Source organism: Gigantopelta aegis, chromosome 8, assembly GCF_016097555.1.
Source record: "Gigantopelta aegis isolate Gae_Host chromosome 8, Gae_host_genome, whole genome shotgun sequence".
NCBI lineage: Eukaryota > Metazoa > Mollusca > Gastropoda > Neomphalida > Peltospiridae > Gigantopelta > Gigantopelta aegis.
In genome coordinates, this window is record NC_054706.1 from 73,592,282 (window position 1) to 73,614,956 (window position 22,675).

Consider the following 22,675-nt stretch of genomic DNA (forward strand, 5'->3'; position numbering starts at 1 on the left):
TTAGACATATAGTCGTAGAGAGGAAACCCACTACATTTTTCCATTAGTAGCAAGCTGCAAGGGATCTTTTATATGCACCATCCCACAGACAGGATAGCACATACCACAGCCTTTAATACACCAGTCATGGTGCACTGGCTGGAACGAGAAATAGCACAATTGTACCCTCATAAAAATGTTGATAATTACAAATGCCCCCCTTGTAGCATCACCACTTGTTACTTTACCAAATATTTGTAACAAATAATGTTTTTTGTTATGAATACAATAAAATTTCTAACCTTTATTTGGTCCTTCTTTCTTGACTGTCAGTAGAATGGCATCAGTGCCACAATTACAGACAATTGCAGATCCCCCAGCTCCAGAATCACCACTGTTTAACCCACCCACATTCACACTGTTCATGTTTGTTAGTGGCACCCGGGAGGCATCTCCCCTCGGTAGCCTGGGCACACTTCTATTGGCATGATTGGATGTCACACTTGGTCGACTTGCTGGTAAATCAAAGAAACTTGTGTTGTTGCTGTTAGTGGTCGTAGATTGGCGTCTCACTGGAGCTGCATTGTTAGTGTGAGGAATATTGCCTGCTGCATTTCGCTGTCCAGTGTCTAGAGTAAATCAAGTAATAAAATAATGTCAGCGTACCCAATCGTATTTTATAAAGTAGAGAGTTAGGGGATATAAATAATCTGCTTTCTGACATTTCACCCGTTTAATACTGAACTAAATGATGTAAAACAATGTTAAAATCTTGTTACAGATGGAGGAATGCTTGTATTTAATGTCATTTTCCAATCATTTTTAACAGTAATTCATGAGATAGCAATGTTCACGACAGAAAATAATTGAGTCATAAAGGTACAGGAATCTTATAAAATTGGATAGAATATAATTTTAAAACACAAAGATTGTGACAGAAAAAACCTATTGCTGCTTACTGTGTGCTGGTCTTTGAGGGAATGTCGGCAAGTCAAGGGATTGTTTAAGCATCTCATCACACCCACCAATACAACCAACATAGCTAAAACAAACAAAATCACTTGTTAATTTATTTATTCATTTCAACTTATTTTTGTGCTTATATCCAATTAAGGTTCAAGCACGCTGTCCTGGGCATATACCTCAGCGATCTGGACAGTCTGTCCAGGACAGTGGGTTAGTTGTTAATTGTTAGTGATTAGTGAGAAAGAAGAGTGTGTAGTGGCCATACACCTACCCACTGAGTCGTTAAAACTCGCTCTGGGTGAGAGCCGGTATCGGATTGCGAACCCTGTACCTACCAGCCTTATGTCTGATGGCTTAACGATAACACCACCAAGGCCCATGATGTGTTAATATGCCCAGCTATAAATACAACAAGAAATATAATTCACCTAAAATGTTCATAAAAATAAAACATAAAATGTTGCTTAACAGTGCTCTAAAAAGCGAGTAAAATACTCTAAAAAAAAAAAAAAACTCTTAAAAAAATTCCCTGGCGTCTAAAAAATAAAATCACATTCGCCAGTTGGCGATTGTCCAATAATTTTACTTTAATCTGTAAACAAAACTGGACATCGGAAAACACAGTGTACCAGTAGCAATTGATCTCCCATAAAACGTCTTTTCTATCAGTAGTTTGTTTGAAAAATAGAAGTTTGAAACAAGTTATATCGGACTATGAATAACAATTTTACAGTATTCAGGGCTTAGTAGTAGCCCGGGGTGTTTTGGCTACCAATTTGTTGCTCGGGCTACCAGATGTCTAAACTCAGTAGTCCGCCGGTCTACTAGATTTTTGTGGCACATCCAGTTACTTCACAATCAACACGACACTTAAATATGTAAAATATCCACCTAAAACATGTTTAAATAAATAATAAATAAATTATTATTATTATTATTAATTTATTAAAATTATGGGGCTACCAGATTTTATAACCTGGTAGATGGGTGGGCTACCACTGAAAAAGGTTACGGTCAAGGCCTGGTATTCAAGAGTAAATATGGTGACGTTAAGGGAGGTAATACTTCGTTATGATATTATCTCCCTTAACTTGAATTTCAAGCGTTTAGAAATAATTCAGCCCCAGTTCTGTTTTGGACCAAGTGGGTCCTGTCCCATTTAGAGCCCGGTTTTATTTATGTATTAAAATGATATTGTTGAGTCACTGTGTGTCTTTACTTGTCTGTTGGAAACTCAAATGTTAATTATTTTAAAAGTCGACTTATATATGTGTGATGCTGCACTCCAATCGTCTCGTGCTTATCATGATAACGGGTCCCTCCATGATAACGACTTCTCCAGTCGTGAATGTCATTTTAATCACGTCGGCAGTCATGTTCACCAGTGGAGGATGAAAACATGTTTCTATTTTCATGACTAGACTTTAGATGGCTTTAAAGACACAGCTATTTACAAAACAGTATTTATGTGACGAAAATAAATATTATTTAAACCAAAAGTAAGGTAGCCGATTGGTAACTACTAGTAACACATTGAAGCCTGGTAGATATTATCACAATGCTTTTATTTAACTTTTAATGAGTACTGCAATTTAAATGCATATCTTAGCAGTGCCATTAAAATAGTAATTCTCTTAATTTCGTTTGATAAAATTATTGGGTACGGAATTTGCTAATGATATTTAATAGTCGTTCACTGTTTTAGTGGAACCAGACACAAACAGTAACTAGGAATTATTCCTTCACGAGTTCATTCGAATGCGGTCCTAACAACAATTACGACATTAGTAATGTGCCGTAAAATGGCAGATGAATCGATTTAATTACAAGTATATATTAGCTGGCTACAAAATACAAGTGGCTGGCGACTAAAATATTACACTTTACTGGCCAGGGAAGAGTAAATTTGAACTTGCTTTGTAGAGCACTGCTTAATTCATAATATTTTTTAAAGGAACGGACCCTAGATATTATGCAATGAACATATTTTAGGTACATTTATCGCCTTGACTTGCAATCTAAAGCCCTGAATATCCCATATATAAAAGAACCAATTCAAATTGTATCTTACTATAAAAGAGTTAATTCTTAAGAGTGCCTAAAGTGAGAAAGATAGCATGATCGATGACCCTTTGGGTTTTTTCCTATCACACGACTCACACACGAAAGGCCATTGTATCTAACATCCTAGGAAAATGCAAATATAATATCCCTTGCTGCTTTATCATGAAGAGTAACCTATGTGGCAGCAGCTGGGGGGGTTTCTGTTTCTCTCTAATCCAAGTGTCAATATAGCCATGCCAGACACAAAATAACCATAGTTAACAATGTGCTGAGGTAGTGTTCAAGAGACAAACCCTAGTTTCAGCCCATGAGCATTTTTAAAAATATAAGAAATGCCTTTTGTGATATTAAAATCACCAGGATGGTCAATGTATGGAAATGGATAATCTAAACAAAATCTAAGTATGATTTCATTTGGCTCTAATAGTCAAAACTATTCCTTAGTGTTTAAAACCTAGGGTATGTCCCTTTAAACAAACAAAAGAGCTGCAAAATAATCAAGTTCTTGGAGGGGAGGGTGTCTACCACTAATGATACATTAAATAATCAAGTTCTTGGAGGGGAGGGTGTCTACCACTAATGATACATTAAATAATCAAGTTCTTGGAGGGGAGGGTGTCTACCACTAATGATACATTAAATAATCAAGTTCTTGGAGGGGAGGGTGTCTAATGATACATTAAATAAATTGATTTGGCATTATTTGTAGGTAGAAAACTTCTCACAGACTCATCACCAGTACAGTGAAAAGATATTAGTACATGCCTTCCCTATACACATTTACAAATTTCTAGAACAGTTCCAACACAAACAACACAACGTACTCTAGTGGTATCATAGGAGGCACGGAACCTCTTCGGAATTTGAATTTCACCATGTGGACAGGCCCAGGAGTGCACTGAAAATGTGAATAAATGTAGACAAATAAATTAGTAACTGTAATCTAAGTTTTAAAGTACAGTTTTCAGCATGTATTAGTAATATGCCACCTGACAGTAAAATAGTTGATAAAAATGGTACTGAAATATTCTAATGACATCTCTAAAAAAAACAGTCATGAATGAACACCAAACTAATATATAACAACAATAAAAAAACCCACCCTTGAACTATGGATTCTGTCAGAACACAAACATTTTTCAATATTACTCAATGAAAATATCTTAGAACCAAATTGAAGATATAATGTGTACACTAGATATAAAAGCTAAATCTTTGCATAAAACCTTTATGGATTATTCCTCTTTTTCTTCTTCAGATAACCCATTTCAATTTGCATAATTAGAAATGACTATATAAATAAAATGACTATATAAATAAAATCCTAAATTTAATAATGATAAAAAATGTGCTGGACTTGCGTAAGCAATGGGCAAAGGAAACAATTATTCCATTAATTTTCATGAACAACTATGAAAACAAACCTTATCACACACTGCATCTTGTGCACTCGCCTCCAGTACCGAATCAGGCAGCCAGATGACGTTACGACACTGGGGATAAGCCACACACCCGATAAAAAACCTGTACAGACGTTAACAGTCAGTTAATATTTACTACATTATTTCAAATATTACATTTGATATGACACTGGCAGCTGTTAGCGAAAAACTACAGAGAATTTTAGTTTTTTTCAATTTTGCTTTGCAATTTGCTATGTAAGTTTTAAAGATTGTTACACCATTCTAAAATGTTATACAATAGGTGATAGTCAATTTTCAATGGATTATCAACTAGTTAATCATCAGTAACATTAGTTTTATTAATGTTAGATAGTGACTGCTGTGAAATTTTGTTTACAACATAGTCATACCTGTTAAATCTGCCATCTCCATTAAGCAGCCACCTAATGTAAGTCCACCTGGCTATTCCTCCAAAACAGATAATGCACAATACAGTACAAGTGGGCCTACATTTAGCAGCAACCTATCTTAAAACTCTTTTTTGATACTCTCTTGGCTGCTTAACGCAGGTACGACTGTATTTAGTAGACATTTTTATTTAGTCTGCAGCTGATCACAAACAAGACTTACAGTTCTCATCAATATTGAAAACTGTACGTACCCTTTTCCATCTTTCTTTGTTCTCAAGACCATTTGAGAGCCACACTGGGGGCATGGACAGACAGGAGCGGGTCCCGTCACTTCAACATCTACAGAACAATATTAGTCGGTGTAAATCTACGAAAAACATGCTTACCCAATAAACTACAAAAAAACAACAACAACCAGTGACAGGGACTATCCAGAATGTGTAGCCATTTAAACATGTTTTGGGTCAATACAGACTTTTTTAATTAATAAAAATCTTGCTGAGAATACGACTATATGTATGTTGAATGTATTTCTGGTCACCTTCATGTCTGTAGTAGTTCAGATTTCTCAGTGTAATATACTATACTCAACTAAATCAATTAAGGGCCAGTACACATTTTAATTTATATATTATGGTACAAAAGACACATGTTTTTTGGATGTACAGAGCTTGCTTTTTTCATTGGTGAAAATTACTCAATGTCTTAATGCTATGAAATTGTAAAACCATCATAGGCTATGATGTCACTACAGCAAACATCATAGTTTACGATGGCTTTACAATTTCGTAGCACTAAGATTGCTTCAAAAATATGGGCCCAGGTCCTTATTGAATTTTGTGGAGTATATATTAATTGTGACCAATCATCGCATACCTGACTGATTCACCGGGTTGGCTTGTCCCAGGTACTGAGCTAAAGCGTCATCCAGTTTGACTGCCTGGAAAGAAATACACTAGTTAACACAGTACACTCATCCAAAAATACTTAAATATGTTAATTCCTAAATAAATAAAGTTTGCTACATGTCCTGCATTATTTTCATATTGAATATATAGTCAAGAAAGAAGTGTTTTATTTAACGACGCACTCAACACATTTTATTTACGGTTATATGGCGTCAGACATATGGTTAAGGACCACACAGATTTTTTTTAGAGGAAACCCGCTGTCGCCACATAGGCTACTCTTTTACGACAGGCAGCAAGGGATCTTTTATTTGTGTTTCCCACAGGCAGGATAGCACAAACCATGGCCTTTGTTGAACCAGTTATGGATCACTGGTCGGTGCAAGTGGTTTACACCTACCCATTGAGCCTTGCGGAGCACTCACTCAGGGTTTGGAGTCGGTATCTGGATTAAAAATTCCATGCCTCGACTGGGATCTGAACCCAGTACCTACCAGCCTGTAGACCGATGGCCTGCCACGACGCCACCGAGGCCAGTCAAATATATAGTCAAAGTAAATTAGTCTAGTCAGACAAGCAATATCCTAATAGTAGTAGTTTATGACTTTGCTTTATTGCCGGATAACTTTATGAAACAAAGTAGTACTGAGATTTATTATGTACATAGCAATGAAATAGATAGATCTAAAAAAAAACATCAAAGTAATATTTGGAGAAAAGTCATATTTTCAATGTAGTTTAGTTACAGTGAAAATATAGAAATCATATTTATATTATTGTGAACAAATTCATGATTCAATTATCTCCCTTGTGAATTATTATTTTTGATTAGTGAGGCCAGTGTCACTTCTTCGTGTTTAAATTTGATGATTACCATCCAATCGTATTTGAAAAAAAGAAAAAGAAAAGTATATTGAACAATTGTACCTATAAAAAATGGAAGCGCAATTACAATAAAATATCTAAAACCTACTGAATACGAAGCTAAATAATGATGACACAATGTCCTGTCATGGTGTGTAAGTTAAAATTAAATATGGTGTTCGATTAGTTTTATTTCTGAGAGGTTTTCTTGGAGGATCACTTTGTCAGGTATGTTTGCACAGAAGTATTATTAAATAATTATTAATTTAATAATTAAATCAATTAAATAATTTGGATTCGTATTTCTTTTAAAAATTCTATGGTCACATAAATTTTCAGCAAAAGTTCAACCGGAAGAAATATATCATAGCGTTATGTGTTTTCGATAGGATAAGTGAAAGATATTAACACAAATTTATAGATATTGTACAAAATGAGGAAAGATATATATATAATAAATAGACCATTTCATGCTGTTTTTTTCAAATACAATTTCTATGTCAATCACAATTCGTGAAAATATGTTTTTTACACATCACTCGTTGAGATAAAAATCATATTTGAAAAAACCCATGACATAGCTTTTATATATTAATTTACCTGTCGAGTTGCTTCCAGAAACACCTCTTTGTATTTCCTAACCTGATCTTGCAAGACTACTGGAAAAACAACATCAAATTAAACATTAATATTTCTAGACCAAAATGTGCAAAAAGATGTATTTAAAAAACAACAACTGCAATGCATTGACACATTATGGAAATAATTGACATACCTCTATTTAAACATTAAAAAATGGCAATTAAGCAATTGATAAGGAAATCAGTTTAAAATTGTATATTGAATTAGTCAATAAACACAATAGTTATGAAATTCATAAATGTATATATTTACTTCCTTTTTTATTAAAAATGGCCAAATAATGGAGGATGTATCCATAAAACAAAATCTTTTACCATCTTTGTTTTTTCTTCCTTCACATATTCTGAAAAAGAAACAAATACAACACATTAAGACATTTTTCAAATCTTGAAAACAACATTAAAGGAAGGGACAATCAAGGCATTTGACCTGGTATATTCAATGATATATAATGCACATTATTGCTTAATATCAACAAGTATAATCGTATAGTTAATTAATAAAACGGTTAAATGTGACGGCTATTATATATAACAGGCGCAGCCATTTTGTATCATCCCAGTGAATACGCCCTCTGGCGAGCTGGTGGTTACGTAATACCTAACGTATCATGTCAGGAATTAGTCTTCGAACTGAAGAAACAAAACATACCTGATCGCAATATTCTGTAATAATAGTCATCCCAGTAAGCCAGCGACAATTATATATTATTTGTAATACAAAATAAACCACCATTGTCAAAGTGTTGAAATAATTGTATTATGGTTTGTACATAAATTAACCCATGTACTGAAATGATAATCAGTGTTTTCTTAGTTAATTGGTCTTTTCTTTCCATGGCCTGTACCTGTGGTTCCTGATTGGCAGGTGTATATTTAGACAGTCCCCAGACACTAAAAAGACGTGCCTCTTTTATTAAGATCACAGGGTATTGTGTGTTAACCACATGGACACCCCTCTAATCGTAATAGATCAGCTGTCCTGCTTTATTACTGTAAGTAATTCTGTAAAATCCTTGATTAAGTAAACTTTCCCATCTAAAATCACAAAACTTACCAATTACGTAGTCCCAAAGAAAAGAAAATTATCACTTGGGTATCATGAGTGGTTGTTTTTGCTCGAACATAGCATACCAATAGGCCTAATAATATGCATTTTTTTCTTTGGATGTTTAAAAAAAGAAAAATACTGTAACTCCATTTCGTTCTATTGATACAAATTGAAATATATTTAGTTAAATAGTTTATTATACTGTCAAGTCATTTATGTTGTTTTACAAGTCAGGTTGATGAAAGCGAAGCGCCTTGTCGTAAATTAGAGCGTTTGTTTACACTGTGCATAGAGCAGATGGACGGACCTGACGTCACTTCGCCCCAAGCTATACCACCGGACGTCACAAAAACTAAACAAAATGGCTGCCCCCAGTTAGCAGGAATAATCATGTTTTTTTATTAACTCTAAAATTACGCGTTTTTTATTTGTTAAAGTGTCAGTATGTGATGACTGGGCTTTTTTCTCTCTAAACATTGTTATGATAATGATTTTGTACAATTAACACAGAACATTCAGTGACAAAAGAAGATTCTTTGGTGGGCAACACAAGACAGGATATTACATGTTACGGACCAAACATTAGAATCATACATGGAGTGGAAGGTGGTGCGGGAGGGGGCTGATCAACAGCACGTTATTGGAGTGGAGGGTGGTGCGGGAGAGGCTGATCAACAGCACATGTTACGGACCAAACATTAGGATGATATATGGAGTGGAAGGTGGTGCGGGAGGGGTGCTGATCAACAGCACATGTTATTGGAGTGGAGGGTGGTGTGGGAGGGGGCTGATCAACAGCACGTTATTGGAGTGGAGGGTGGTGCGGGAGGGGCTGATCAACAGCACATGTTACGGACCAAACATTAGGATGATATATGGAGTGGAAGGTGGTGCGGGAGGGGTGCTGATCAACAGCACATGTTATTGGAGTGGAGGGTGGTGTGGGAGGGGGCTGATCAACAGCACGTTATTGGAGTGGAGGGTGGTGCGGGAGGGGCTGATCAACAGCACATGTTACGGACCAAACATTAGGATGATATATGGAGTGGAAGGTGGTGCGGGAGGGGTGCTGATCAACAGCACATGTTATTGGAGTGGAGGGTGGTGTGGGAGGGGGCTGATCAACAGCACGTTATTGGAGTGGAGGGTGGTGCGGGAGGGGCTGATCAACAGCACATGTTACGGACCAAACATTAGGATGATATATGGAGTGGAAGGTGGTGCGAGAGGGGTGCTGATCAACAGCACATGTTATTGGAGTGGAGGGTGGTGCGGAAGGGGGCTGATCAATGGCATATGTTACGGACTAACATTAGGATGATATATGGAGTGGAAGGTGGTGTGGGAGGGGGCTGATCAATGGCACATGTTATGGACCAAACATTAGGATCATATATGGAGTGGAAGGTGGCGTGGAAGGGGGCTGATCAACGGCACATGTTACGGACCAAACATTAGGATGATATATGGAGTGGAAGGTGGCGCGGAAGGGGCTGATCAATGGCACGTTACGGACCAAACATTAGGATCATATATGGAGTGGAGGGTGGTGTGGGAAGGGGGCTGATCAATGGCACGTGTTATTGAGGTGGAAGGTGGTGTGGGAGGGGCTGATTAACGGCACATATTATTGGCGTGGAGGGTGGTGTGGGAGGGGGCTGATCAACGGCACATGTTACGGACCAAACATTAGGATTATATATGGAGTGGAGGGTGGTGTGGGAGGGGGCTGATCAACGGCACATATTATTGGCGTGGAGGGTGGTGTGGGAGGGGGCTGATCAACGGCACATATTATTGGCATGGAGGGTGGTGTGGGAGGGGCTGATCAACGGCACGTGTTACAGACCAAACATTAGGATGATATATGGAGTGGAGGGTGGTGTGGGAGGGGCTGATCAACGACACGTGTTACAGACCAAACATTAGGATCATATATGGAGTGGAGGGTGGTGTGGGAGGGTGCTGATCAACGGCACGTGTTACAGACCAAACATTAAGATCATATATGGAGTGGAGGGTGGTGCAGGAGGGGGCTGATAACAGCACGTGTTATTGGAGTGGAAGGTGGTGTGGGAGGGGGCTGATCAATGGCACATGTTACGGACCAAACATTAGGATCATATATGGAGTGGAAGGTGGTGTGGGAGGGGGCTGATCAACGGCACATGTTACGGACCAAACATTAGGATTATATATGGCGTGGAAGATGGTGCGGGAGGGGGCTGATAACGGCACATGTTATTGGAGTGGAAGGTGGTGTGGGAGGGGGCTGATCAACGGCACATGTTACGGACCAAACATTAAGATCATATATGGCGTGGAAGGTGGTGCGGGAAGGGGCTGATAACAGCACGTGTTATTGAAAATGCAAGTCTCACAGTTTAAGATCTGATTCTAGTTCTGCTCGTAAGTGTGGCTTAGACATTGCATACCCCATCTCATCGTAACCTACAAAAATAATATACAATTACAGAAATATTTTGAATAGATAACATGACGTTTTATTAAACATTAAGTAGCAAGTACTAATTAACCTATTAAAATTGTTACTGATCTCTGAAACTTGCCTAACGAAACAAGACATGATACTAACTACAATATTTAATGGTCATAAAAATTACAGCCATACACATCAAAAAAAGATTGGTCAGTTTATATCCATATGTAATGACAGACTACAAACAGCTAACATAATCAAATTAAATTTGTCACATAGCTGCCAACACTATAAACTGACAAGACATGTACCAAATTTGATATGCCATAAAATATGTTTTATAAAAAATAAAACAAATATCATGGGCTCGTCCAATATGATTAACACCAACAAAATTTAAGATACTACCAGAGAAAATCAGTAATAATTAGTTAAGATATTTCCAGTTTACCTTCAACGAGACCCATTCCCAAGTGACCCGGCACAAATCTTCCATCAGGCCGCACCCCGACGTATGATCTGTTTTTGATTGTCTCAATATGTTCGGCGTGAGTTGCATCAGTTCCTGAATAACACAGTTAAAAGTTTGTTTTGTTTAACACCACTAGAGCACATTGATATATTAATCATCGGCTACTGGATGTCAAACATTTGGTAATTTGGACATACAGTTTTAGAGGAAACCCGCCACATTTTTCCATTAGTAGGAAGGGATCTTTCATATGCACCATCCCACAGACAGGATAGCACATAACACGGTCTTTGATATACCAGTTGTGGAGCACTGGCTGGAACGAGAAATAGCTCGATCGGTCCACCAATGGGGATCGATCGTAAACCGGGGCTATTGGGCTACATCCAGCCAATGAATAAGAGTGTCTTCAGCTGGTTTGACACTGATGATGATAACACTACACTTCTTTCAGTCTTTTAGCCAAAGATGGCAACATGACCCACACCATCAAGTATTTATTAATCAAACATTCCATTAATTTCTAAATCATTCACCTTTTTGCCTTACAAATGTTTGAAGGAAGATTATAAATTACAATAAATCAACATGTAATTTGTTATGGCTCTAATACTGATTAGTGAAACCGTTTAAAAGTATACAGCATGTATACTGGAGACCTTCAACCGTATTTCTCCTTGGACAGGATCTTACGTTAAAATATACAGCATGTATACTGGAGACCTTCAACCGTATTTCTCCTTGGACAGGATCTTACGTTAAAGTATACAGCATGTATACTGGAGACCTTCAACCGTATTTCTCCTTGGACAGGATCTTACGTTAAAATATACAGCATGTATACTGGAGACCTTCAACCGTATTTCTCCTTGGACAGGATCTTACGTTAAAGTATACAGCATGTATACTGGAGAGCTTCAACCGTATTTCTCCTTGGACAGGATCTTACGTTAAAGTATACAGCATGTATACTGGAGAGCTTCAACCGTATTTCTCCTTGGACAGGATCTTACGTTAAAGTATACAGCATGTATACTGGAGACCTTCAACCGTATTTCTCCTTGGACAGGATCTTACGTTAAAGTATACAGCATGTATACTGGTGAGCTTCAACCGTATTTCTCCTTGGACAGGATCTTACGTTAAAGTATACAGCATGTATACTGGTGAGCTTCAACCGTATTTCTCCTTAGACAGGATCTTACGTTAAAAGTAAATAGAAACTAGACTAGTCATACAAAGCAATTTTCTATAAAATTAAAATTTGCTACAAGGCATGAACTTTGACTCAACTCACATTTTGTTTCCAATCATAATTAAATTTTTACCCGTTTTTTTAATATAAGGCCTTAATAAAATAAATCTGAGATTTCATCCCCACTCTCCTCAGGAATAAAGACCCATCCCCGTTTTGTTTTTATTGGCAAACAATTTTCTTTCTTTTTTCTTGATATGCAAGATTTTTAATACCCCGAAAATTAATTTTAAAAGTACAATTTCACCCACTGCCCAATTTTGAAAACATTTCACTGAACATCTAACATTTAGTTTATTATGGCCTAAAGTAAATATTTACAAATTAGTTTTTAAAAAACCAAATGCCTTCAAAACTGCTAAACTGGTTAGTCAGGAAACAAAATAATGTGTGTGTAAATCATGTCCATTGTTAGACTGAAGTCATTTTTGTTTATTTTTAAAGAAAACTATACATGACCAGTAAGAAAGCAATGACTGCCCCCACCTATCCCATGTTTCTCCATCAGAGCTATGAGATCAGCTTCACTGAGTAGAGGTGGTGGGCTCGTTTCTCCGGGATTCATCTGCAGAAAAACAACTCTTCTTACTTCAGACATTTTATATATACACTCACAGCATAAAAGGAAACTACCTCGACAGCCAAGCATATGCAATAAGACAAGTAATGAAGAGCTTACAAAGAAAATCATTTAACTGAAGCAGAAAAAAATTAGTATGACACATACGCCAATGAAAAGTCAAAGCTGTGTTAAGCAGCCACTAGAGGAAGAATAAAAAGTTGTCTTTTAAGACAGGTGGCTGTTTACTACAGGTCAGTTTATACTATAGTAGATGATTTTGAAGAATAAACATGTGACCTCTTAATAGTTTGCTGCTAGATAAGATTTGGCTGTATCTTGATGCGCGGTCAGTTTAAAGATCGATTCCAGTCGGTAGGCCCATTAGGCTATTTTTCGTTCCAGTCAGTGCACCACGACTGGCATATCAAAGGCTGTGGTATGTGCTATCCTGTCTGTGGAATGGTGCATATAAAAGATCCCTTGCTGCATTAGAAAAATGTAACGGGATTTCTCTAATTACTATACGAGTCAGAATTACCAAATGTTTGACATCCAATAGCAGATGATTAATATATCAATCTGCTCTAGCGGTGTCGTAAAACAAACAAACTTCTTAAAATAATTAATTTAACACATATCTTAAAAAATATTGACAATTATCTGTACAGTAACTATAAAATACAGAGCAAGCAAACACCTGTCCTAATTGTAAGCAACAAAGTGTTGAAAACCCAACTCAATCAGATATTAAGATGACACACCTCAATTGAATTTGGCTCAAATCTGTCACCTTTGTTGTATATTGGTATTTCCTGAAGTAAAAAAAAAATTATAAATAAAATAAATCTCACATACCTCACAATCAGGTAAGTAAACAAATTTATTCTATAACTTACCCATAATATTTATGTCAGAAACGCATTTGATATTTACCATTATTAACTCAGTTAATGTTTTGCTGTCAATGGGTCATTTACTTACAGCTAACAAGACTTGTATACCTGAGCATAATGTTTTGATGAGATTTAGTTAAAGTGTGTGACATCATATTACCTATGAGGTGACTTCAGAACTTTGATTGACTAAATATCAAATTAAAATGTTATTTTAGAAGTGTTATAGGATAAATAGAATTCGCTACTCATGTTTTTTAATATGGAAAATATCAACCGAGTCTATGTTAATCGGTATTTGTTGAGACCTCTGTGTATCTTTCCTGTATTTTTTTTATCTCTTACATGACATTCATTACTTATGGTGTAACACCAATTAGCCCATTTTATATTTGTGCTGGGCGTTCATTTCTCAAGACAAGTAGTCTGTCTATTCATTGTTATTACTGTATGTTCATGAAAGAATAATAATTTTGTTTCACAAGTTTTCTTTTCTGATGGTACCCACATGGTTAAAAATATCTTGGGACATAACACTTAGACATCATACAATGATGTCATACGGTTGGAGCACAGCCACCTTACTGGAATGTAAATCAAACAAGTTCAGTGATAAAAATCGATTATGGGTAATAAATAGGATGTTAAACTCGCTACCATTATGTCCCTCATGAAATAATTTTCATTATTACTCGCTAATTATGTCACTTGGGACATAAACGTGATACGAAAGGTTTGGCAACTCCAAAATGAGAGTATTTTATTTTTGTGGTTTAGCATATTGAATATTCTCTATCCATATATCATCAACATTAAAAGTTTTAAGATCTGTGTGAGAAGGTTTCTAGGTCAGACAGTGTAGTGTTTAATTAGAGTTTGGACGGTTCAATTCATACTCGTATAATAAGTTGGCTTAGTCTACCAGCATAGCACACATACAAGTATGTATGCATTTTATTGTACAGAATGTAATAACTTAAATACACTATTCCCTTGAAGTTTCTTGTGATCTGTGCATCGAAGCAAATAAATAGCTGCAGTAAATGTTCTTAGAATTTGTTGATATTTTCATATATCTTCAAGGGTTTATATTTTTGAGACTGTCCACATACCTTGGAAACCCACACAAATGTCCGGTTATAGTTCATGTTGGTCACATATCACATACAATTATATATAAGACTTATTATACTGCAATGTACTTGGATTTTTTTCTCTTTTTACTGTTATGTTTATTTTAATCCTAACATAAAAATCAGTGGAAAGAAAAGCTAGACATTAAAAGACAAAATTATTTAGTTACATACCTTGGCATTCCACTTTTCATACGGGTAAACATCAAGATAGTTTCGAGCCACGATCATCAAGCCCTGAGCAGTGAACTGAAAAATGGGTTAAATTATTAAAACTGGAAACTTAATCAAATGATAAGAAAAACTGTAGGTGTATAAAGTCAAGTGTAGAACAGTGTTGTTGATAGTGCCGTGAAACTTGCATTATGCAGCCACTAAAGGGAGTATCAACAAGTGACCTTTCAAGACAGGTGGCTGCTTCATGCAGGTCAATTTGTAGCATATTAGACGATTTTGAAAAATAAAAATGAGGCCTCTTAACAAAGGTGGCTACTTAATACAGGTGGCTGCTATAGCGGGTTTGACTGTACTTGAAGTAAAATACAAATACCTATTATTTAATATTTTATGCAGACTTAACAAAGGATTTAAAATTTTAAAAATATCTATTCAACAATATTTACTAAATTTGCATTAACATCCACAAAATGTACAAATCCTTCATAGATATTCTCTACATAACCAGTACCAACCCTCTCCTCTGCAATGTCAATCTCGACTGTGGTTTCAAATCCCTGGGCATCTTGAGAACAGCAGGCGAGAAAGTGACGCACAATGAACTCATACAGCTTCTGCTCATTTCCCTGGGAAGGAATGAAGGAATGTTATTATTTAATGACAAACTCAACACATTGTAATGATGGCTATATGGCATTGGACATGTGGTTAAGAACCACAGAAATAATTAGAGAGGAAACTTGCTGCCGCCACACACAATGGGCTACTCTTTCCAGTTAGCAGTAATGGGTTTTTTATATGCAGCAGTCTACGGACAGGATAGTACATACCACAGCCTTGTTTACACCAGTTGTGGTATACTGGCTGGAACGAGAAATAACCCAATAGGCCCACCGACTGGATCAATCCTAGACCAAGTGCTTTACCACTCAGAGAATAATAAACGTAGTGCAACAACGCAGGTGTCAATAATATAACAATTGTAGGAAAACACAGGAATAACATGTGAGAACATTGGTAGGCCTGTAGTAGTAAGGATTGTCTGTTATTTATTTTATGTTCAATAGGGTATGAACAAAAAACAATCATCTACAAACTGTGAATCAATGAAGCCGTTCTCACATAAGTTTGCAGATGATTTTTTTTTGATACCCCAATCAATGTAAAAGAAATAACAGATAATACTTATAATTAAATTTGAATCATACTTGCTAATAATAAGTCTAAAAGTCCATACTTTATTTTTAATTATTTTTGGTCCATAAACAATAACGCTCAATAAGACAACTTGCCCATATAAAATGACGTTCACTAACGACATAATTTTTACATTCATCGAGAAATTAACAAACTCCCATTGCTACGTCTGGACCAATGGGATGACGTTATGTTGTAATGAATGTAATGGATATTTAATTATTAACACATGAACGTAAGAACTAAAACTAACCATATAGTTCATTTCTCTGTGAAAACAAAGTGTCTGATATACTTAGTACAGCATCACAGATGTCAATATTATAATTGTGTGTGCAGGAATTTTAGACTGTGGTGAGCAAAGTTTAGGGGTGGTCAAGTGATACTCCCCCAGAAAATATGTTGAAAATTTGCTTGAGCTAAGTGGGGGTCGGACCCACTAAACCCTCACCATGCTAACGTGTATGTAAAAAAGGAGCCAGTGTTACCAGACCTGCAGTGTAGCTGTGTATTTGATTGGGTGGATGGGCGGATGGGCGTTGTCAGTCTTGTTTCCATTCCGGGGCTGAGGTCCACTGTTGAGAACACCCTGGGCAAACTCTGAAAACAAGTGAAAGATTATAGCCACTGGCTGTTGGAATATTTGGGCCAGTCAACAGGACTACGGGGAAGGTGTCAAAGGTTCCGAGGTTGAGTATGAAAATAAAATAAAAGTTCTTCATGGAAGAAATATACAGATCTAAATAAAGCAATGGTTAATATAGAAATGCAGTTTATCTCATGGAAGAGCATTATAATAAGGCAATGATTCAAGGCTCCCCTATCTTGTAACTGCCACATGAACCATAATGAAAAAAACCCACACTGACAACAGCAACTATTTGATATTGTTCTGCCCCAGTACCCACTCACCTCCCCAGTGAGGATCTCGGGTCTGCTCCTGCATCAAGCCCTGCATGTCAGTCTTTAGGAAACATGTTTGTCTCTGTCCTGGGATAGCTGATAAAACCACTACTCACCTCCCCAGTGAGGGTCTCGGGTCTGCTCCTGTATCAAGCCTTGCATATCGAGGTCTTTAGGAAACATGTTCGTCTCTGTCCTGGGGTAGCTGATAAAACCACTTGTGTACAGCTTCTCTGCTATCTTCATTGCTTCCTTTGCATTTATGCGCAACTTTCTCGAAGCTAACTTTTCCATTTCCTGAAACATATACCAATAAACTGTTTGCAACCAGAACAAATATTCTCAAAGCTGTGTTCCTGCAACATAAATCAGTGAACTCTACTCATATGTAGGATACCCATTCAATACTTGAGATGGTGTTAAACATAAACTGGGTTTTAAATATGTGCATAGATTGGTCTTATACATAGGAGTAATAATGAGAAATAATTTAAAATAAAAGAGAAATAATTTATATAATTTTGGATGAAAATTAGGCTACTGAGAAACCAAATGCTAATCAAGCTACTATATAGTGCTGTTCAAGTTTCCTCATTTCAACCCTGATGAATAACAGAAGAATACAAAATGGAACCAGTACTGTAATTGATTGTGATGTATCTTCAGTTAATTTGAATTCTTTTATAGTTTCATCTACTTGCATGTTAACGTCCCAATATGACACTGGCAGAGTTATTAGCTATAAAAAATTAGTTAGCTTAACAAAACAATTATTTTTATCAAATCAAAAACATTTTCACAAGATATTGTATTTGAAGATGAACTTGTTGCTGATTTCATGAACATACCATGGTATCTAAAGCCACATACCATGGTATCTAAAACCATATACCTCGGTATCTAAAACCACATACCATGTTATCTAAAGCCACATACCACAGTATCTAAAGCCACATACCACGGTATCCAAAGTCACATACCACAGTATCTAAAACCACATACCACAGTATCTAAAGCCACATACCACGGTATCTAAAGCCACATACCACAATATCTAAAGTCATATACCACAGTATCTAAAACCACATACCACGGTATCTAAAGCCACATGCCACGGTATCTAAAGCCACATGCCACGGTATCTAAAGCCACATGCCACAATATCTAAAGCCACATACCACAATATCTAAAGCCACATACCATGGTATCTAAAGCCACATACCACAATATCTAAAGCCACATACCATGGTATCTAAAGCCACATACCACAATATCTAAAGCCACATACCACAATATCTAAAGCCACATACCACGGTATCTAAAGCCACATACCATAGTATCTAAAGCCACATACCATGTTATCTAAAACCACATACCACAGTATCTAAAGCCACATGCCACGGTATCTAAAGCCACATGCCACAATATCTAAAGCCACATACCACAGTATCTAAAACCACATACCATGGTATCTAAAGCAACATACCACGGTATTTAAAGCCACATACCATGGTATCCAAAGCCACATACCACAATATCTAGTCACACCACAGTATCTAAAACCACATACCACGGTATCTAAAGCCACATACCACAGTATCTATAGCCACATACCACGGTATCTAAAGCCACATACCATGTTACCTAAAGCCACAAACCACAGTATCTAAAGCCACATGCCACGGTATCTAAAGCCACATACCACAGTATCTAAAGCCACATACCACAATATCTAGTCACATACCACAATATCTAAAGCCACATACCACAGTATCTAAAGCCACATACCACAGTATCTAAAGCCGCATACCACAATATCTAAAGTCACATGCCACAATATCTAAAGCCACCTGCCACGGTATCTAAAGCCACATACCACAATATCTAAAGCCACATACCACAGTATCTAAAACCACATACCACGGTATCTAAAGCCACATGCCACAATATCTAAAGCCACATACCACAGTATCTAAAACCACATACCATGGTATCTAAAGCCACATACCACGGTATCCAAAGCCACATATCACGGTATTTAAAGCCACATACCATGGTATCCAAAGCCACATACCACAATATCTAGTCACACCACAGTATCTAAAACCACATACCACGGTATCTAAAGCCACATACCACAGTATCTATAGCCACATACCACGGTATCTAAAGCCACATACCATGTTACCTAAAGCCACAAACCACAGTATCTAAAGCCACATGCCACGGTATCTAAAGCCACATACCACAGTATCTAAAGCCACATACCACAATATCTAGTCACATACCACAATATCTAAAGCCACATACCACAGTATCTAAAGCCACATACCACAGTATCTAAAGCCGCATACCACAATATCTAAAGTCACATGCCACAATATCTAAAGCCACCTGCCACGGTATCTAAAGCCACATACCACAATATCTAAAGCCACATACCACAGTATCTAAAACCACATACCACGGTATCTAAAGCCACATGCCACAATATCTAAAGCCACATACCACAGTATCTAAAACCACATACCATGGTATCTAAAGCCACATACCACGGTATCCAAAGCCACATATCACGGTATCCAAAGCCACATATAACGGTATCCAAAGGCATACCACGTTATCTAAAGCCACATACCATGGTATCTAAAACCACATACCACGGTATCTAAAGCCACTTACCACAGTATTTAAAGCCACATACCATTGTATCTAAACAGGGTTCATAGCCTTAAAGACCAAACAAATTCAAAAACTTTTACCTACCATTTTCAAAGTCTTTCAAAGACTTTTACACAGCGGTCAAAGACAATAGAATGCGATAAAAATACCAAATCAGTTTGTTTACACTGCTGTCCATGGCAACAAATTGTGGGTTTTTTTTACATGTATCATGACAGGTTAACTCTTGTAACTGGAAAATAACAAGTGCATGCAGCTGTAAAAGATATCATCTTTGCTTTGGCTATGATTTGTGAGAATTTTAAGACTTTTAAAGACTTTTATTACAATTCAGATTTTAAAAGACCTAAAAAAAAAAAAGAGTCCCATTCAAAGACTTTCAAGAAATTTAAAGACTACTACGAACCCTGCTAAAGCCACATACCATGATATCTAAAGCCACATACCATGATATCTAAAGCCACATACCACGTTATTTAAAGCCACATACTACGGTATCTAAAACCACATACCACGGTATCTAAAGCCACATACCACGGTATCTAAAACCACATACCATGGCATCTAAAACCACATACCACGGTATTTAAAGCCACATACCACGGCATTGAAAGCCACATACCACGGCATCAAAGGCCACATACCACGGCATCAAAAGCCACATACCACGGCATCTAAAGTCACATACCACAGCATCTAAAGCCACATACCACGGTATCTAAAGCCACAGGTCTCCACTTGCTCTTACTCTTGCTTCTCACGTCCACCACAGTGGCCACTGGATTCTGGGAATTAATGATAAACAATTGATCACAAATTATAAACAGTTCGACAACCTATAATTACTAATACATGTAACAGATTTAAAAAATCATTATTTGTGTTCCTGTGAGCTCGAGTCCATGCCTGTCTATCGAACTGGTACATGTATTCATCAAATGGATCAAATGGAAGAGAACCTCCCATAACTCTATGAGTATACAAACAAACATTAATATAAACTTTACTTTCAATGTTGTTTTTGTTTTGCAATAAACTATACAAGAATATAAGCTTTCCCTCAGTTATTTAAAGAATACGACTAGCAATCAGAAATAATCAAAGAACTAGAATCAGTACGTATACTTTTGTTTGCTGCCAATGGGGCGGGATTTACTCAGTCGGTTGAGTGCTCACTTGAGGTGCTGGTGTCACAGGACCGAACCACCTTGATGGATCCATTCAAATGATTGGGTTTTTCTCTCATTCCCAACAATGTACCACAATTGGTCAAAGGTTGTGGTATGTGCTTTCCTGTCTGTGGGAAAGTGCATACAAAAAATCCCTTGCTGCATGAGGAAAAATGTAGCGGGTTTCCTCTGATGAATATGTGTCAGAAGTACCAAATATTTAACATCCAACAGTCGGTGATTAATTTATGTTAAACAAAACAAACTGTCTGACTTGGTTAAAATAAAATGGAATATTTAATGTCCAGTTGAAACTCTGAGCAAGGCTAGCTCTGGGTGTACACTAAACTATTAAATTTCATTACGTGAAATTATATTACCAAATTAAAATAATTTTTTAAAATGTATTTAATATTTGCAACTGGGGTAAGTGACTGAGCTAACCCTTCCTTCCTGCATGGTGCTTATAACAGCTGGTAAAGACAGTGTTAAAACATCCAATAAACCAGCAACAGAACTTCACTGTTTTAACTCCTACCTCAATGCACTGTTCATACAGAACAAGACAGGCAAGATAGTCAAACAACCGAACCCTGAAATGTCAAATTTGAAAATAAAACATTATTTTATAAAATGTTTAGCAATTTATGAATCAAAGACCATTCTAAAGAGCAATTCAGATATGTCAGATATAAAATAATTTATAATGAAAAACTGACTATCTTTAGCCATTTCCAGTGCCTGATGAATCCATAGACAAAGGGAACATATTTTAAAGATTACAGTTTGTTTAACAAACATAAAGAAAGAACAATTTAACATGGTTTGTATTTTAAATATTTCATGGTGAAAAAATAAATAAAGTCATCATTTAAAACAACTCAGAAATGATGCCAAATTTCAGAACTGCAAACTAAATTTAAAGCAACTTACATAGAAACAGGCCCTAATCTACAACTGAAAAAGTAGAAGTGACTTTTCCTTTCCCAGAAGTAAAGGGAGAAGTTTGATAAAATAGGCGAAGTGAACATTTATTGGTACATTTCGTAACGTGTCACCATGTTCTGTGTTCATTCGGAAATATTCTGAATTATACACTCGATTCTAATAGTTATATTTCAATATAAAATAGTACTTCTGGTAATAAAATTTAAACAAAACAATTATAATATCTATAACATTATATTGTTGATTGTTATAGTCACGCCTTGATTACAACTATAACAATCAACAATATAATGCTATAGATATTTATATAGTCATGCCTTGATTACAACTATAACAATCAACAATATAATGTTATAGATATTTATATAGTCACACCTTGATTACAACTATAACAATTAACAATATTATGTTATAGATATTTATATAGTCACACCTTGATTACAACTGTAACAATCAACAATATAATGTTATAGATATTTATAGTCACGCCTTGATTACAACTATAACAATCAATAATATGTTATAGATATTTATATAGTCACGCCTTGATTACAACTA

At 36.4% G+C, this 22,675-nt stretch overlaps 1 protein-coding gene across 2 annotated transcripts in view; it reads right to left on the reverse strand.

Moving 5' to 3' along the window:
- The window catches only part of LOC121378775 (DNA topoisomerase 3-alpha-like), a 38,255-nt gene that overhangs the window by 5,320 nt on the left and 10,260 nt on the right, over positions 1 to 22,675 (reverse strand). The window contains exons 9-26 of one of the 2 annotated variants that reach the window (XM_041507086.1): positions 21,708 to 21,762; positions 20,711 to 20,785; positions 17,435 to 17,615; positions 16,909 to 17,015; positions 15,734 to 15,844; positions 15,216 to 15,290; positions 13,777 to 13,827; positions 12,940 to 13,018; positions 11,178 to 11,291; positions 10,668 to 10,737; positions 7,551 to 7,579; positions 7,195 to 7,253; positions 5,699 to 5,762; positions 5,074 to 5,161; positions 4,434 to 4,533; positions 3,834 to 3,907; positions 939 to 1,021; positions 282 to 608 (exon numbers count right to left, since the gene is read on the reverse strand). In XM_041507086.1, the coding sequence (XP_041363020.1) occupies positions 282 to 608; positions 939 to 1,021; positions 3,834 to 3,907; positions 4,434 to 4,533; positions 5,074 to 5,161; positions 5,699 to 5,762; positions 7,195 to 7,253; positions 7,551 to 7,579; positions 10,668 to 10,737; positions 11,178 to 11,291; positions 12,940 to 13,018; positions 13,777 to 13,827; positions 15,216 to 15,290; positions 15,734 to 15,844; positions 16,909 to 17,015; positions 17,435 to 17,615; positions 20,711 to 20,785; positions 21,708 to 21,762 (1,742 nt within the window). The remainder of the gene's footprint in view (positions 1 to 281; positions 609 to 938; positions 1,022 to 3,833; positions 3,908 to 4,433; positions 4,534 to 5,073; positions 5,162 to 5,698; positions 5,763 to 7,194; positions 7,254 to 7,550; positions 7,580 to 10,667; positions 10,738 to 11,177; positions 11,292 to 12,939; positions 13,019 to 13,776; positions 13,828 to 15,215; positions 15,291 to 15,733; positions 15,845 to 16,908; positions 17,016 to 17,434; positions 17,616 to 20,710; positions 20,786 to 21,707; positions 21,763 to 22,675) is intronic. The other variant, XM_041507087.1, reaches the window with a different exon arrangement.